General features: G+C 43.0%; 1 protein-coding gene across 1 annotated transcript in view; it reads left to right on the top strand.

Annotated features, from left to right (window-relative positions):
- The first annotated feature begins 412 nt into the window (after window positions 1-412).
- Window positions 413-18,906, top strand: part of HS6ST2 (heparan sulfate 6-O-sulfotransferase 2) — a 295,540-nt gene continuing 277,046 nt past the window's right edge. The window contains exons 1-2 of the mRNA XM_012764767.3: window positions 413-1,108; window positions 1,940-2,458. Of these exons, the coding sequence (XP_012620221.2) occupies window positions 681-1,108; window positions 1,940-2,458 (947 nt within the window). The 5' untranslated portion in view covers window positions 413-680. The remainder of the gene's footprint in view (window positions 1,109-1,939; window positions 2,459-18,906) is intronic.

Here is an 18,906-nt window from a genome sequence, read left to right as displayed (position 1 = left end):
GCCTTTTGAACATGGGTATGAGGAAGAACTGTGCCTATTTATTAGAATTTATTAGAGGAAGTGGTGTTAGTATCAGGGAATGGGTGGATGGTGCTTGGTTCCCTCGGTTCAAAGCCTTGAGCTCTGCTGTGTGACTTTGGGCACAACCCTACCCCTCTCTGGGCCTCAGTCTCCTTATGTGTCACATCACCTTGGATTAGATGGTCTTATTCTGATGCAGTGTTTAGTCATGTATCCATCCATTCCATAAACCGTATATGAGGGATGCCTTCCTGCAGGCACCGGGCTTGGTGCAGGGGATTCAGCAAGAAGAGAGGAGTAGCAGCTAGTCTATGCTCTGAAAACGCTCAGATTCCCATTCTGTAATGCTTTTTGGTCATGCTTTTTTTTTCATGCTGACTTACCTTTTCAGAAAATGCCCCCGCTTCCGTTGGAGAATGGAAATTGGCAAAGAGAGAGGGAAAAGGTCCAATTTGCGCCTTTGCTATTTTAGGGGAGGTTGAAATAACAAGCCAAAGTGGAGCGATGCGCTCACTGGAGTGACCTCCGTTTTCTAAGACAGGAGAAAACCCAAGTCCTCTCTGCTTGTGAAGTGGCTGGAGCTCTTGGGCGTGAGGCATTATTATATAAATTCAAGCTCGCTCCTGATCCTTAGTACCCTGAGTTGCCTGAAGGGGGGAATGGCACTGCCTGCGTGTGCAGTCCGGGCTCTCGGGCCGCGGCTGCAACCGGAGCGAGGAGCGCCCGCCCGCACCACCTGTCCCCGCCGGCATTCCAGAGTAGAGGCCGAATTGGCAGAGAGCCGGCCCGGGTTGGTCGCCGCCTCAGTCCGCGCGGGTCCTCCTAGGGGTGTGTCTCACGGATTCCACTCCCGGCCGCTCCTGGAGGAGCCCCTAAAGGCGTCTTCCTCCCTGGCGGGAGCCGCGCGCGCCCCGCTCTTCGCGCTGCTGTCCCGAGGCTGCCGCAGGCGGATGCACGACCTCAGGCGACGCTGGGACCTGGGCTCCCTCTGCCGGGCCCTGCTCACTCGGGGCCTGGCCGCCCTGGGTCACTCGCTGAAGCACGTGCTCAGTGCGATCTTCTCCAAGATTTTCGGCCCCCTGGCCAGGTACGTTCTAGGCGAAAGCGGGGATCGCGATCCCAGGCTAGGGTGGGCAGGGGCAGTGCGGGGAAGAAGGCAGCCTCGAGGGGAGGGAAGGGCGCAAAGTTCCAGCTGGCTAGTGGTGGCCGGGCTTGGGGGCTCCGGAGGGGCGCGGCGCGCATTTGGCCACGCTGCGGCTTTCTCGCCGCCGTTCCGCCGGCACCGGCAGCACAGCGTCTCCGCTTGCAAGTGGGGCTGCCGGCGGGCTCCTTTCCCCCAGGGAACTCTGAACGCTCGGCTCGGAGCTCACTCTAGACGGCCTCCCGGGTGGGCAACCGGGCTCGGGCAAGAGCAGGGCTTCGGGGGGCGTGGGGAGAAAGCCCGCGAGTGGAGCAGGCAGCGGCGTGCGCACCATAGGGGAAAGCGGCAGAAGAGCCGGGGAGAGTCCGGTGGTCAAAGCGGGATGGGGACGGGAACCACCGAGAGTGCAGCGAGACGAACGGGGGCCCGGACCGGGGGCGCGAGTAGAGGAGTGGGGCGACGGGGCCAGGAGGGGTCCCACGGGTACGAAACCCCGCGAAGGGGCTATGGGGAGCTCCGGCGGGGGGAGGGGGCAGGCGGCCAGCGGGAAGGAGTCGGGGTGGGGGTGTGTGTGTGCAGCAGAAGCCACAGCGCTGAGCCTGCCGGGAAGGAAGGAAGCGGGGAAGGGCGCCGCCGCTGCCGCTGCGGTGGAGTATTCGGTGCTGAGGGGGGGAGGAAGGGGCGCAACGGCGGCGCTGGGGGGAGGGGGCGGTGCGGGGGCACGGAGAGCGCGGGCTGAGCTGCGGGATTGACGTAACGAGCTTGGGTTTCCCCCAGCGTCGGGAACATGGATGAGAAATCCAACAAGCTGCTGCTGGCTTTGGTGATGCTGTTCCTATTTGCCGTGATCGTCCTCCAGTACGTGTGCCCCGGCACAGAATGCCAGCTCCTCCGCCTGCAGGCGTTCAGCTCCCCGGTGCCGGACCCGTACCGCTCGGAGGATGAGAGCTCCGCCAGGTTCGTGCCCCGCTACAATTTCACCCGTGGCGACCTCCTGCGCAAGGTAGACTTCGACATCAAGGGCGATGACCTGATAGTGTTCCTGCACATCCAGAAGACCGGGGGTACCACTTTCGGTCGCCACCTGGTGCGCAACATCCAGCTGGAGCAGCCGTGCGAGTGCCGCGTGGGTCAGAAGAAATGCACTTGCCACCGGCCGGGTAAGCGGGAGACCTGGCTCTTCTCCAGGTTCTCTACGGGCTGGAGCTGCGGGCTGCACGCCGACTGGACCGAGCTCACCAGCTGCGTGCCCTCTGTGGTGGACGGCAAGCGCGATGCCAAGCTGAGACCGTCCAGGTGAGTGCGCGCCCGCTGCCAAGGGGGGCCCTGAAGCGCTGGACCCGGGCCTAGGGGGGCTGAGGGCCAGGAGGCGAGGTCGGCCCTTGCCGGGGACCCAGTGCGCACTTTGGCGACCCAGCCATTGCGCCCTGGTTGGGCAGGCGCCGGGCTCCCTGGCGCGCACGTTCGCCGCGCTGTGGCCACCTCAGGAATCCCTTCTGCCCTGGCCCGGGACAGCCAGTCTGTCTGTCCGCAGGTTGGCCTGCACGGTGGTTGGGAGTGTGTGAGTGGGAAGTGGCTGAACGAGCGCCCCACTGGCCGCCGCTGGGACAGGGCACCGCACTCAGACTCCGCTCTGGAGAGTCCTAAAGAACCGCGCTCTGCGCTTAGTGTCCCTGGGTCCCCTCCCTCCTGTCCTCCGCACTCTAGTTCAGAAGCTTCCTTTCCACGCTGTCTTCCTCCTTTCTGCGCCTGCATTCTCTTCCTCCTTTCTTTTCTTTTTTTTTAGTTTCTTCTATTTGCCTTTTTCTCTGTCTTTCCCAGATCTCCAGATCTGCTCTTGGTTGCTCTCTGTTTCCTTCTTCCGTTTCCCTCTCTGGCTTTCCTTCTCACTCTTTCCCTCTTACCGTTTTTGTTTCTCTCTTCCTGTCTGACTTTGATTGCCTCTCTCCTCCTTTTAGCCCCTCTAGCTGTGCTCTCCCTGGGTGAGTGGGTGTCCCTCTGCCGCTGTTTTCAGACACCCAGGGAGAGCTTGTGGTTCCCAGGCTCGTGCATTTCACTACTTGGCTGCACGTAGGCATCCGCGATGCTTGGGGAGTGCGAGGGGCACCCCGGAGGCTGGCTGCTGGCCGGGTTGAGGAGCTGGCTGGGATGCTCCCCAGGACCCCCCTCCAACCCCCCTCCGATCCCCCCTCACTCCCCATCAGCTATGAAGAGCTTTCCCTGATATACAAAAAAGAACCTGAGTCCCAGCGTGGGGTGCCGCCAGTCCAGTTTCTGGGAGCCTGGGGCAGATGGAGAAAAAGCTGATATATGAATAGTCTATAGCCAGAAGCTGGGGCATTTTCTTTCCTCTAGCCCCAATGTCCTGTTGCTGGAGGTCATGGAGTGCGTTAAGAGGGTGGTGGGAGTGCATTGGGGTGCAGTTGCCTAAGCTAGGGTTACTGTTTCACCCCCAAACAAATCTGGACTTGAACAGGGAGTCCAGGTAGTAGACAAGGTGAGTTAAGTTGCCAGGGACCACTGGACTGGTGTCTTTGGGTGGGCAAGAACATGGCCATGCTCCCTGCCTCCCCATTTGGGTGACTACAGGGGCACTCTAGGCTGCTGCTCCTGCAGTGGCTGGCTGCCTACCTGGACCCCCCATGAGTGGGGGCATTCAGTGTCCTGGACCAGCGGTGCTTTAAACAAATGGAACTCTATGGCCCTCTGACTTTCTGGTTGCCAGTGAGATTTAAAGGAAACATCACCCCTGCCTCCCCTCCTCACCTTCCCTTCCCTCTGTTTACAGTGTCCTCTCTCAAATGCTGGAATTCTAGATGAATCTGTTGAACTTTCATTTCCTTTCTAGCACTAACAGATTTTTTTTCATCCCAAGAAAGCCTTAGTTAGCCCCAGGAAGGTGGCTGCCTCAATCTGTTACAAGAATTGTGTAAGTCATTGTCACAACAAGATTCTGGTGTTTAAGAAGTTCCCAAACAATTTGGCAATATTGAAAATAATTTCTCATGTTGACAGAGCTTGTAGGTGTAGTGACGGTGGAAATATTAAAAAACATCTTTAGGGCAAAAGTAGAATTCCACAGCCATAGCTGTGGCAAAGAAATGAAAACGAGGTCTTGGTCACCATGGAGGTTATAGCTTGCCTTGGCTGAATTTCCACAGGGCATGTATGTCTACAATTCTTTTGAACATGTAGGTCAGGGTGTGACATCTATAAACACAATTACTAATGTGATCTACATGATCTATTTGGTGGTCTCTGGCAGTTCCTTCAGACATTCTCCATAAAATAACCAGGACCCCCTCACAGCCTCTTGGATTATCCCCAGTTGAAGCAATATTATTTGAAATGAAATGGAATTTTCTTTTCTTAGGTCTTAAAAGGGTGATACCACAGTGCCATCTAGTCTAATCAACCATGTTTTAAAAAGTCAGGAGTTACTGGATTTTACAATATTTGCACAAATGAAATAAAATTAGCTAAGAAACACATTGTCACTTCAAGGGCACATTTTTATTTCATTGTCCCTGCCCACCTGCAGAAATATTCATCTTGAAGAATAGTGATAGCCTGAGGGTTCCTGAATTTCCCTGAATGTTGACAGATCCCCGCTTGCAGGACCAGTTCTGTGAGTTCTGATGATCTGTAAGAGCTAAGGTGTGCATGTGTGTGTGAGAATGAGAGAGTGTGCATATGTGAGTGTGTATGTGAGTGTGGGAGGTGAAAATTCAGAGAGAGCTGCACTGGCCGTGATTTGTGAGGGTAAGGAGCTGTTGTCTGGAGATGAAAGTATCTGCTTTCAGGAGACCCTTTGTTAGAGTAGCCTCTCTATGCTAGCTGGTCGGTCTCCGTGCTCTGCTGAACTGAGGGGAACAGCAGCCCTGTCTGGCCTGGAAGTTCAGACACCTGGGCCTTAGTTCTAGGCCAGCTATGAACCAGCTGTGTGACCTTGGATCAGAGCCTGTGTGGAGTGTTCAGTTTATGATGATCTTTCATTCTCTTATCTCTGGCATTTCTCTGTAAACTTGCACTGTCTTTGGCAGGAGAGCAGAGTGAACGAAAGTATCCCCATTTATCAGATGAGCATGAAGAGCAAAGAGGCTGAAGGACTTCCCCAAGGTCATAGAGCTCTTTAGTGGCAGAGCAGGACTCTGACTCCAATTCTGTCTGGCTCCACAGCCTTTACTTTATTGACTGATGAACAAGGGTTTTTGCAAAAACACAATGAGGTATTTCACCTTAGCAATTATCACAGAGTGAACAGTTAATAAATGTTAGCTGATGTTGTTATCACCCACATCAGCACCATCATCAGCAATTTTACACATGTGAGTTTAGGTGAGTGGTTGAGCCAGGGTTACCACACCCACTGGGAAAAGAACAAATTTTTACATCCCTGGGGCTTTATGCTCACCAGGAGCGGATCTTGTGGGTAGCTTGCAGAGGGGTCTGTCATTGCCATGTTGGGGATCCCTGCAAAGGTTGGATAAGCAACAGTAGGCATCCTCAGCTGGGACAGGAACCACCTCCTGACACACAGCCATTCATCCACATTAGAGGGGGCATAAGAGGCTGTCGTGGCTGCAAGCCAAGACCCTGAATCCTGCTCCTAGTGCTACATTTGAGATGCTTCCCTGCCTCTGCCGATGGTAAAGTGCTTGGGTGATATATAGCTGCTGAATAGAAACCACTGTGATCATGCTGCCTGGAGAGGACAAAGAGAGAGAGAGAGAGAGAGAGAGAGAGAGAGAGAGAGAGAGAGAGAGAGAGAGAGAGAGAGCTCTCTTGGCTGCAAAAGGCTCAAGTTGTTTATTAAAAATAATATTTCTTTAAAAATATTAGGAATTGCATTTCATCCATCTGTCTGCCAATATGTTGTTTGGGGTCAGAGCAGGGTCCTGCTCGTTTTAGAATTTCTGAGACCATTTTTGAAAATGTATCAAAACACTGTTGTTCACCAGCTGTTTAAAGTCCCAAATTCTGCAGGCTTTTCTCAGGACAAATTCCCTCTGTTTGTAGCCAACTCTATTGTGCCATTTGTTCTGTGGGAGGAATTCAGAATTGGGCCCAAAGAAACTGCACTAGCCCCCGTTCTTTAGGTACTGTGCTGGCTGGCACACATGGAATGGGGGAGAGGTCAGGGTCTATGGCTATATAAGTCAAAGAATTGGATCATCTTCCTGTTGCATTCTAGACTTTTAGCATCTCTAAATTTTTCAGCAGTCATCCAGCAGAGATATCCAGTAGGATATCACTGACAGGAAAGGACTAGAAGGTATTTGTTTAGATGGAGAAAAGCTTTTTTTTTTGGTCATTCTTGTTGTTGTTGTTTTTTAATGTGATAAAAGCTTTCCTTTCTTTCCATTTCTTTTTGAAAGGTGGCTCTATTTTGAAAGAGCTAGAACTATAGAGTACATGTGCCTGATCATGCCTCACATGCCCACTCTCCCACTCCTTTTCTTTCTTGATTTTGTAGTGAGGCAAGATGACACAACAAACAGGCTCACGATATGGGATGAGGCAGCAAGTAAGGCAGCGCTGGCCGTGTGGTTCATCAGGCTGTAGGCTACCGGGCTTTCAGCTCTGAGGATGCATTTCTTCAGCCATCTTTGATGAGAGCTGTTGTACCATCCCGCCTATTGCATAGAAGAGGGGGAGAAATCTATCATGATAACATCTGTAGAACAGCAGCAGTATTAGTTAGCATCTTTGCATGGATGGCAAACCTGTTGTTAGAGTCCTGACAAAGCTCTTAAGTTCTCAGGTAATACAAAAGGCTACACAGAATCTTCTCTTAATAATAATTTTAGATTAGTGCTGTTATGTGGCAATTAAAATGCTAAAGCTTCTCTTTTATGAATATCAGTCGTCAACTGAGGTAGTATGAAATGACATTAAAAGAATAGTTATCCCTTTTTTTCTGTCATTCATTAAATAAAATTTTGTGAAACTGCCCATTATATTTCAGGAAAGGCATATCATCCTTGGTCTTGCAGAGCTTTCAGTAGAACAGGATAATTTGGTACTTCAGATATTTAATTAAAAGGATGGATTTTGTTTGAAAACAATTTGAAAATTAATAATGTCTTTTAAATGTCATACATTTACCAGAATATATTTAAAAATAGAGAAAAGACCATCTATTATATTGTAGTTTAAGTCTAATCGGCAAACCTGGTGGAGTAACTATTATGTCCCAGGCACGATGCTAGCAGTTAGGGAGATTAGAACCAAGACAAAATCAAAAAAGCCAAACACACCATCTTCAGCTCCAAGTCCGTAAAGATTAGCATGTAAACTGCAGAAATGTGTGGGGTAGACAGGTGGGGGGGGGAACTCTGGATTTGGGACAAGTTGTTTCCCCTCCCTTGGCCTCAGTGTTTCCTCTGTAAAATGGGAGAGTTAAATGAGATGTTTTCTAAGGTCCTTTTCTTTCTGCAGTGTGAAGAACGGGCCATAAAAAGGAGACACCCTTTGAAAAGGCCTCTGGGGATAATAGGTGGGTTGTATTTAGAAGAAAGGGGGCATTGTGGATGGGCGTGGCATCCTCATGGCATTGTGAGGTCCAGCAGCCTCACCTAGCCAGGTCTGACCAGAAATGAGAAGGTTCATGCTTGAGGAAGTAACCATTAGGGAGGTGGGTGGGGTGAGGCCCCGGAATGGCAATGAGGAGGTTGAACCCCAGTAAGTATAAGAAGCTCCTGGATGGAAAGAATATAAAAAAATCTCAGAAGTAAATGAAGGCTGGGGTATAGTTAAAGCTACCTCCCTGATTTCTAGTCTGGAGTGGAGGTCGTACCATTGACCAAAATGTAGATGTAGACTGGTCCCTGTTGCCTAGACTTCTAGTGTACAGGGCTTATAATGAGGTGAGAATTGGGGCTCTGGGGCGGGGTAGCGCTTAGTTGTATAGTATGTATGGGAATCTGTGAACTCAGTTAATCTGAATTCATAATTGGCATTATTATTTAAATGATAGCTGTAATTCACATATGAGAAGGAAAAGGATGTTTGAATAAAGAAAAGATCGACAGTTATGATTACATAAAAATGAGAAATGGTCATCTGTCAAAAAAAAAAAGCCAAAATGATAAGGCATATGCCAAACTGGTGAAAATATGCACAATTACAACAGACAAAAAACTGAAATCTTTGCTATACAAAGAACTCCTATGAATTGATTAGAGAAACAAAATACATGTCCAATTTACATCATGGAACCCACAATTAGTTTGCAGACATAGAAAAACTGTTTAGTGTCACTGGTACTAAAGAAATACGAATTGAAACAATTACACATAGGATACCTTCTTTGCCTCTCTAGTTAATCCTGATTAAAAAAACAAAACAAGACAAAAATGAACATAGATCACCACTAAACAAAAAATGTTAGTAGCCAGTACTGACAAGGCTGTGGTAAATACCATAAGTCTCATACATTGTTGGTGGGAATGTAAATTTGAATGATCCTTTTAGAAATAAATTAGATAACATAAACACAAAACATTAAAAATATTTATTTCTTTGCCTCATAATTTATTTTGTGGAATTTTGCTAAAAAACATAATCTTATACATGCTTTACATTCATTTGCTCGTTCATTTATTCATTTATTTATTCAACAAATATTTATTGAGTATCTGCTGTCATGTGCCATGTGTTGGGGGAACCATGAAGAACCAGACAGATGTGGCCCTTGTCATTGTGGAGTGGGAAACATAGGTGTGAAACAAGTTATTAGTTATTTAAAATTGTGAGAAGTGCCATGGGGGAAAAGTAAAGGATGCTATGAGAATGTATACTAGGAGGCTAACTGGTGTTATTGTAAGTGCAACGAATTGGAACCAATGTGAACATCCACATAGAGGAGAATGGTTCGAGAAGTCTTGTACAACCACTTTAAGGATTATTACAAAACCATTTAAGTGTTCTTTTATAAAGTTTTGAAAATTGCTAGATTTAATGTTAAAAAAGATAGAAAATTATGGACCCAGTATTACTACAACTATGTTAAAGAACAAAGAAAGTGGGAGCGAGAAATCATCCCACCCCTCCCAAATGCAAGCATAAAAGACAGAGAGGGGAAGAAAAAAATGTCAGGATATTAATATATTTATTAGTGATTTATTTTCTTATTCTGCTTTTCTAAAGGTTTTGAATTTCCTTTATAAGTATGTATTACTTTTATAATAAGAGTAAGCATTAACAACGTTTAAAATAATGTTTTACTATAGCTGTGATAAATTACACTGATGTTTACTTTTTGCTTCCTGAAGACTGTGGATATTTCATTAGCCTCTTGATATCCTGGGAGCCCTTAATGAGGGAAGCAGCCTCAGTCCAAATAAACCATCAGACTGAAAGACAGATGTTATAAGTCAGGCAACGGCTGCTGATTTTTCTGATAATTGGCTGTTATCATATTCCCACACAATACATGGAACTCTTACACCAGTACAGTATAGAGATATTTGGGTGAATTGCTATTGTTTCTTCTTCATTTATAAATTGTAACTTTTCACTTATAAATTATGTGGAACAGCAAGTTAATAGTGGTACATAGTTGGAAATATAAGGCTTATTCTCCATAGCCAGAACCACCCAAAATAGTCTGGACTATGGGTCTTCATGAGCCTCTTTCCTAGTGAGTTTATACTAGGGCTGATGGTCTGGCTGGAAGAGTAAAGTCTTGGGATTGGTAAAGGGCTACAGTTCTAAACATCCATAACTGAAAGCTTAGATCAGTTAGTGCATGTGTCGCTCTCATCCAGGAGAAAAGGGGAGTTCCCTCTGCTGGACAGCCTCTTCCTAGGGCAGTTTCACTGCATAAGAGCATTACCCCCAGTTAACCATAAACTAAGTAGCTTACAAAGTTCATTCCCCAACAAATCTGGCTAACTGGGGGGCTACTGTATATACATATACTGAGATGCATAATTTTATTGTTGAAACTCCATTACAACTACATCCTAGGCATAAGTTATTTTGATGGTGTAAAGAACAACCTTCACAGTTGAAAAGCTAATATTGACATTCCATGACACATAAAATGAGATATTTAGTAATTGCCTTTAGAAAGAAAGGTAGGACTGGGAATTTCTACCTTTCTATTAAAGGATAATGAATAATCCACTTGATGGTATATGTCATTTAAACAATGTCATTGTAAGCTTAGAGAAATATTTGTTTAAACTTTAGTAAAATATTTATTGGCAAAAGAGCTTTTTTCGTTTTACTAGGTATTGGACTTTGCAGATATGCAGTTGATCTTATTGCATCCCATTTGTTATTTCTGCCATTTTGCCTCTAAGAACAGTGTTGAAGACTTTGACACATTTCAGAGCATTACACTAAATAAATCTGTCTTGCACATTCCACTGTGCTTTTTTTGGAATATTATAAATATTCAAATATAGGCACACATGCAGATTCAAAATAAAATTCAACACATGCAAATTCTGCATAAATTCCATATTTATAACTTAGCAATAGTTTTGAACTTGTTATCTTATAATATAAATGTATCAAATATGAGCTCATGGGAATTACCAATAAATATATTTTTCTGATTAAACTGTGGGCTCTTTTTCAGTCAGAATTTAAGCTTCAATTTTGGGTTATATTATAAGAGAATAATTTGCACTTCATTTACTCTGAATTGTCAAAAATCGTATTCTTTTCCGATGTAAATGTCTGCAAAGAGGACTTCTTATTCAGTTTGATTGCTTTTTAAATTTTACTAGTGGAGATGCCCTAGTGAGCCTGAGACAATTGGTCTGTTTCTTGTGAAGAGTTTAGTCCTAATGAATCACTTCCATACACTTTTCTGTAGGAATACAGAGCAATTGAAATGTGCAGTGTATTGATTTACATCAAATGGATTTGGCCTGTGTGCACATTCCTTGCATTAAATAACTTTCTCCCCTAACTATGCTAATAATGACAAATCTTCAGTGAAGTATTAACTCCATTTCACTCCTGGAGATCCTTGGGCTTTTGCTAACTTTTTACAGGAGAGTGAATGCAAGCAAAGAGCGTTTAGAAATTGACTAGGGTGACCAAGTTGCAGCAAGACAACCCAGAAATACTATAAAAAGGCCCTTTGATCATGGCAGCCAACTCCTCAGTTATTCCAATAAATAGGAGTTGACTAAACTCAACCAGTTAAAAGACATAGATTATCACAATGAATGAAAATACAGAATCCAGCTATATGCTATATATGAGAGACAAAGGAAAAACACAGGACCACAAAGAACACAGAAAGAATTGGAAAAGATAAGCTATGCAAACAACAAGAAGGAAGCTGATGTAACCATATTGATACTAGACAAAATAGACTTTAAGGCAGAACCATTATTGGGGATAAACAGGATCACTGAATAATGATTAAAAGTTCAATTCTTCAGATAACAATTCTAAACTTGTATACACTTAATACTATAGTTTTGAAATATATAAAGCGAAAATTGGCAGAGCTGTAAGGAGAAATTATGAAACCTACCGACTTTTTTTTAGAAATTGATAGGTGAAATGAATAAAAGATGGATAAGGATACAGAAGATTTGAACAACACTATTAACAAGCTCAATATAATGGATCCACACACACACACACACACACACACACACACATATTTGCAACCACTTGGAAGAATACACATTCTTCTCAAGCACATATGGAATACTTTTGAAAATAGACCACCTACTAAGCCTTAGTCTTGAAAAACTTCTGTGAATGAAATATCTTGTAGACCATACTGTCAGACCATATGGAGTGCTTAAGCATTGGATGTTGTGACCAGTCAGGCAGGAACGAGGGATTGGGTTATACCTGAATGCACGTGAAGGAGCATCAGTAGTCTGATATATTAGGAAGTATTACCAATCCTTCACTGACCACATCAAGTTTCTTAATTTACATGCAAAAGTAAAGAACTCTAAGACTTAGACAAAGAGTAGTGCTGGAAAGTGATAGTTCGACCCCAGTAGCTTAGCCTGATTGTCTACGAAGACCTGTTACTATTTGGGGGTACCTACTCAGCCAGGTCCTGTGCAAGGGGCATAACATACATTTTCTCATTTAATCCTCAGAAACCCCTCCGAAGTAGATGTTTTGAAAACCCACTTAAAAATGAGAAAACAGAGAATTGGACAAGATGTATAACCTGCCCAAATCTGCACAGCTACACAGTATTGGAGTTGGCATTTAAATCCATTCGAGACAACTGGCCTGTCTGCTATATTTTAATGTCTACTAAATTCTCAGACGAATCTGCAAAAGCCTTTATCTTTTTTGTGGCTGTGTCTACACAAGCTAAGTGGAATGGAGACCTGAAGTAACTATCTGGAGATATCAGGATCCAACATGTTAATTAATTTTTAAAAAGCACCTTTAAAAAGTTTAATAAAAATTACTCTTTGAAGGTGAACTCTGCAGCTCTTTTTAAATAAAATTTAGATGCCCAAATTATTTCAAATGCTTTCAACACTGGTTTACACAGAAGAATGATGTTTTCGGGGAAATAAAGAACAGAGTTATGTTAGAGGAAAGATTGTTTTTTTTTTTTCAGATAAGGAAAATGAGGACCTTAACTGTATTTTAATTTGTGCCCCATGTGGACTGAGAATATGGTGCACACACTATGGAAAATTTGTAAGAGGCCAAACCATCTCATTCCTTCTGGAATCTTGGCAGTTGTCTCATTAGCAATGTCACTTGCACTGCTTTGCCCAGTCGTGACCTATTTCTATAAATGACCATAGCTTTTTTGCTGTGTTTGGTCTTGTAGACACAGCCTTTGGAAGGTAGTGCAAATGAGTTCTGCCAGGGCAGCTCATGCAATCTGGGAACAGAGGAGCCGGTGAAATAAAGATGCTTTCTCTTAAAACCAAGGGAGGCATCCAGGGAAAATGTATCCTGAAGCCTACTCTTATCCCAGGGGCTCATCATGAAGTTAATAAGAATGTATTTAGTTACTGAAATAACCAAGCGAGAGTAGCAAATTCCCATGGGAGTGACCATTGTCTCCCTTTTGGAAGAGGCAGCTTTTAGAAAAGTGCTATTAAAGAGAATATGCAAATTAGCACGGACTTACCAGCCTGGCAGGCATTATTAGTGTGGGTGGCAAAGAAATTAGATTGAAGACATGAAAGAATGGTAAAAAGACAACCAGAGGCCAGAGTGACCTTGGGCTGATGGCCACTTCAGCAGATGCCTGATGGCTGAGACTTTGGTAAATGGAAGATTAACTAGCAAAACATCTTGAGGATTGATAAACTGTTTGAACTTATTTGCCAGAAAGTCTAGAGGCAAAAATACTTGCTATTTTTGTGATTGGTTGTGTTGAAAGTGGTATAGTATGTTCTAAGAGTGTAACAGGCCAGCTACAGCTCATTAAAGCAATGTTGAAATAAAGCATATTGGGGTGAATGATGCATAGTAGGCTATTTATGAAAAATTACTTCAATAAAATTTTAACAAACATATAAAATGATTTTATGTATAAACATGCTATAAGATTAATGAGAGGTAATTAGATTAATATGAGACTATTAAGCTGAAGCAAGGTTTTTGTTAAAAAATTGCATTATTGAACAAAATGCTCGGTGTCTATTTTTCCTTTTAGGTAAAGATCCATGCTTTGTGTTTACCTCCCTCAGTTTATTCTTTGTGACTTGTAAGCAAATTAAAAAAAAAGACAAAAGAAAGTGATCATTTTAGCATTAGTATAGCATTTTACAATCTTCTGGAAGCTTTTGTGTTTATCACCATATGGGTGTACATTAAATCTGCATCTCCCACTCATTTATATGTTTATGAAGGTATAAAGATATATACATGCACACACAAAATAATTAAGCAAGTGATGTATGTTTGACAATGTTTGGTGACTTAATTCCAATTAGAAGGGGTACAACAAAAAACCCCTTGCTTTCCTAATCCAATTGTTCCCATGCTTTTTGCTTTATGCACTTAAGGACAGAATCCATTTAAAGTGCGGGAATTTGCATACACGCAGCTTTGAGTGAGACTTCTGTATAATCCTGATGGTCTTGAAAAATTATTAGTGAGGAGTTTAGAGAAATAGATGTCATGAGATCCATTAGAGTGAGACTTTTTGGTTTCCTCCTGCATGGGAAGGGGGTGTGCTTTAGATATGGAGAAAGTTAAAGGTATGTAGCTCAGCTAGTAACGGAGCCACATTAGCTCATCTCATCTCAGTGAGGTTGTCTTGTGTTGCAGCCACCTTGCCTAATGCCATTGTGGGAAAGTGGCTCATAATTTTCCAGAGTTCAGCTGAATGCTAAGCGAGAGGCTGCATACAGGATTCATATGCATAGAAATTAGCAGTTGCATTGACAAACTCTCCCCCTTTAAAAAATTTGGTTGGATTGTAATGAACATGATTGTGATGCTCTCCATTGAATATCATGTTTGTTTTGCTTTTAAATCATGGTGATGTAACCATTATTCATTGTAGAAAGGTTATGGTTCTAGTGTCCAGGGACTGGGTGTGGGGTCTCAGGTTGTGACCTTTGGCTGGGAATGCCTTCTTTAGAGAATGCTACAGAGGTCAGGTTTCCATGCTGACTGCAAACAAGCCTGGGACCACAAAGTCCAGCTCTTCTGGTTTGCTGGGATCTGACTGTAGGATTTTCTGGTTACAGAGGGGAGTTCTATATGCAGTAAACGTTCCAAGATGGAGAGATCTGAGTGCCACAAAGCTTGAGGTGTGCAAACCCATGTCGTTTGGATCTCGGTTTTCATATCTTGGTGGTCCCTACATTCAGTTTAGCACAAGAAACTTAGAAAGAATATAAATGTTCTCCTACAACCTCAAGGAGGTAGAAATATTGAAGAAATGGTAGGAGTTTCAATTGAAATGTCAGGAACTAAAGTTGGGTTTGAGAAAGAGAAACACCATTGCCTAAAGGATAAATTATTGCCACAATTAAAGGGCAGACTGTCTTTTAGCGACTCTGGCCTCCCCTTTCCAGATGGAGCCACTATTGTGACTGCATTTGCCGTGGCTGAAGAAGCTCTGGGGACCATAAGTGCATTCACATCTGTTTCAGGGTCGTAGAGGTAGGCACTTGGCTCCATGCTAACAGTGGCAGCTTTAGTGGTGAGAACTTCAGAAGTCAGGGCTACTAGTGGCTTTCAGCTTGGATTTCTGGTGCACCAGGGTTCTGCTGGATGAGGAGTGAAAGCTGGTGTGGAGTGCCTTCTATGATTCAACATAATGCCCTTGAGATGGGGTAATAGTTCATTCTTTTTTTAATGCTGAAGAATATTCCATGGTAAGTATATACCACGGTTTCTTTAATCATTCACCCATTGAAGGATATCTGGGCTGATGCCAGTATGAATAAAGCTGCTATGAACATTCATGGACAGGCTTTTGTGGAATGATAAGTGTTCATTTCTCTGGGATACATGCTCAAGAATGTGCTTCCAGGTAATTTGGTAATTACACATTTAGGTTTATAAGAAACTGCCAAACCGTTTTCCAGAGTGGCTATCTACCATTTCTCAGTTTTACCAGCAATGTATGAGTGATCTGGTTTCTCCTCATCCTTGCCAGAATTTGATGTTGTCACTATTTTTTATTTTTAGTTATTGTGATAAGTGTGTAGAAATATCTCATTGTGGTTTTAATTTGTTTTTTTCTGATGATAATGATGTTCAATGTCCTTTCACATGCTTATTAGCCATCTGTATGTCCTATTTGATGAAATGTCTGTTCATGCCATTTGCCTGTTTTCTGATTGGATTGTGGTTTTATTTATTTATTTATTTTTTGAGACAGTCTCATTCTGTCACCTGGGCTAGAGTACTGTGGCATCAGCCTTGCGTACAGCAACCTCAAACTCCTGGGCTCAAGCAATCCTTCTCTCTCATCCTCCCAAGTAGCTGGGATTATAGGTGCATACCACCACGCTGGCTAATTTTTCTATTTTTAGAAGAGATGGGGTCTCACTTTTGCTTGGCTGGTCTCAAAATCCTGAGCTCAAGCGATCCTCCCGCCTTGGCCTCCCAGAGTGCTAGGGTTACAGGTGTGAGCCTCCTTGCCCGGCCTGGATTCTGTTTTTTTAACTGTTGAGTTTTGAGTATCCTTTATATATTCTATATGTTAGTCCTTTGTCAGTTATGTTGTTTGCAAATGTTTTCCCTTAGTCCATACTTTCTTTGTCTTTTCATTTTCACATGATATTTGAATAGAGCAAAATGTTTAATTTTGATGAGATCCAATTTATCATTTTTTTCCTTTTGAGGATCATGTTTTTGGTGTTAAGTCTTAAGAATTCTTTGCCTAGCCTTAGGTCTTAAAGATTTTCTCCTAGGATTTTTTTTCTAAAAGTCTTCACTTTTACATTTAAATTTATGATACATATTAAAGCTCTTTTCTTATTTAGATACATTGCACACACTATAATGTTCACTCTTTTAAAGTGTACAGACACAGTGCTTTTTAATATATGCACAAAATTGTGTAACCATTACCTCTATCAAATTCCAAAACATTTTTATCACTCCGAAAAGAAATCCATATCCATTACCAGTCACTGCCCATTCTTTTCTCCCCCTAGCTCCTGACAAACACTGATCTGCTTTCTGTCTCTATATAGTTGTCTATTCTGGACTGTTCACATATATGGAATCTTATAATATTAGCTTTTTGTGTCTTGCTTCTTTCACTTAGTATAATGTTTTTTGGAGGTTTGTCGATACTGTAGCATGGATCAATATTTCGTTATTTTTTGTGACTGAATAATATTCCATTATATGGATGTATCATATTTGTTTATCTATTTATCAGTTGATGGACATTTGGGTTGTATCTACTTTTCAGCATTATGAACAATCCTGCTATGAACATTCATATATAAGTTTTTGTGTGAACATATGTTTTAAATGGCCTTTGATTTATATCTAGGAGTACTAGATAGGAAATTGCTGGGTTTTATGGTAAGTATCTGTTTAATCTTTTGAGGAACTGCTAGATTGTTCTCCAAAGCAACAATATCATTTTATATTCCCACCAGCAGTGTATGAAATTTTCAATTTCTCCAAGTCCTCAACATTTGTTATTATCTTTTTTTTTTAATTTTTTTTTTTTTTGAGACAGAGTCTTGCTTTGTTGCCTAGGCTAGAGTGAGTACCATGGCATCAGCCTAGCTCACAGCAACCTCAAACTCCTGGACTCAAGCAATCCTCCTGCCTCAGCCTCCCAAGTAGCTGGGACTACAGGCATGCGCCACCATGCCCGGCTAATTTTTTCTATATATATTAGTTGGCCAATTAATTTCTTTCTCTTTATAGTAGAGACGGGGTCTCGCTCTTGCTTAGGCTGGTTTCGAACTTCTGACCTGGACCTATCCACCCGCCTCGGCCTCCCAGAGTGCTAGGATTATAGGCGTGAGCCACCTCGCCCGGCCTTTTTTTTTTTTTTTTTTTTTTTTGAGACAGAGTCTCACTTTGTTGTCCAGGCTAGAGTGAGTGCTGTGGTGTCAGCCTAGCTCACAGCAACCTCAAACTCCTGGGCTCAAGTAATCCAACTGCCTCAGCTTCCCAAGTAGCTGGGACTACAGGCATGCGGCACCATGGCCGAATAATTTTTTGTATATATATTTTAGTTGGCCAATTAATTTATTTCTATTTATAGTAGAGACGGGGTCTTGCTCTTGCTCATGTTGGTTTCAAACTCCTGACCTCCAGCAATCCACTCGCCTTGGCCTCCCACAGCGCTAGGATTACAGGCATGAGCCACTGCTCCCAGCCATTACCTTTTTTTTATTGTAGTAAAATATACATAGCATAAAATGTATCATTCGTGACATTTAGTATATTCACACTGCTGTGCAACCATTACCATTGTCTAGTTCCAGAACATTTTCATACCCCAAAAGTAAACCCAGCGCCAATTAAGCACCCACTCACTCCCCATTACCCCCTCTCCCCAGGCCTTGTTAATCTGCATTCTGCCATTGAATTTGCCATAACTGGATATTTCATATAAATGAATCTTGCAATATGTGGACTTTTGTGTATGGCTTCTTTCATTTAGTGTGAGGTTTTCAAGATTCATTTGCATTGTAGTATCTGTCATATGGATTATAGCCATCTTATAGGTGTGAAAAAGTATCTCATTGTGAAATTGATTTGCATTTACCTGATGGCTAGTAATGTAGAACATCTTTTCATGTGCTTATTGCCCATTTGAATATCTTCTTAGGAGAAATGTCTGTTCAGGTTCTTTGCCATTTTTAATTGTGTTATTACTTTTTCTTTTTAATATTGAGTTGTGTTCTTTGTATAGTTTAGATACAAGTCCCTTATAAGATATATGCTTTGCAAATATTTTTTGCCCATTCAGTGGTTGTTGCTTTACTTTCTTGAATATGTCCATTGAAAGCATGAAAGTTTTGAATTTTGATGAAGTTCAGTTTAAGTTTTTACTTTTGTCTCTTGTGAAGGCTTTGCCTAACCTAAGATCATAAAAGTGTACTCCGGTATCTGTTCCTAAGAGTTTTATAGTTGTAGCTTTTACGCTAAGGTCTGTGATCTATTTTGAATTAATTTTTGTGCTTATTGTAAGACAGGTGTTCAACTTTATTCTTTTCCATGTGGATAAAAGTTCTCCCAGTATCATTTGTTTAAAAGACTATTTTTTGGCGGGGCGCGGTGGCTCACGCCTATAATCCTAGCACTGTGGAAGGCCGAGGCGGGCGGATTGCTCA

The sequence above is a fragment of the Microcebus murinus genome, chromosome X, assembly GCF_040939455.1.
Source record: "Microcebus murinus isolate Inina chromosome X, M.murinus_Inina_mat1.0, whole genome shotgun sequence".
NCBI lineage: Eukaryota > Metazoa > Chordata > Mammalia > Primates > Cheirogaleidae > Microcebus > Microcebus murinus.
This window is presented reverse-complemented; position numbering and strand designations above follow the sequence as displayed.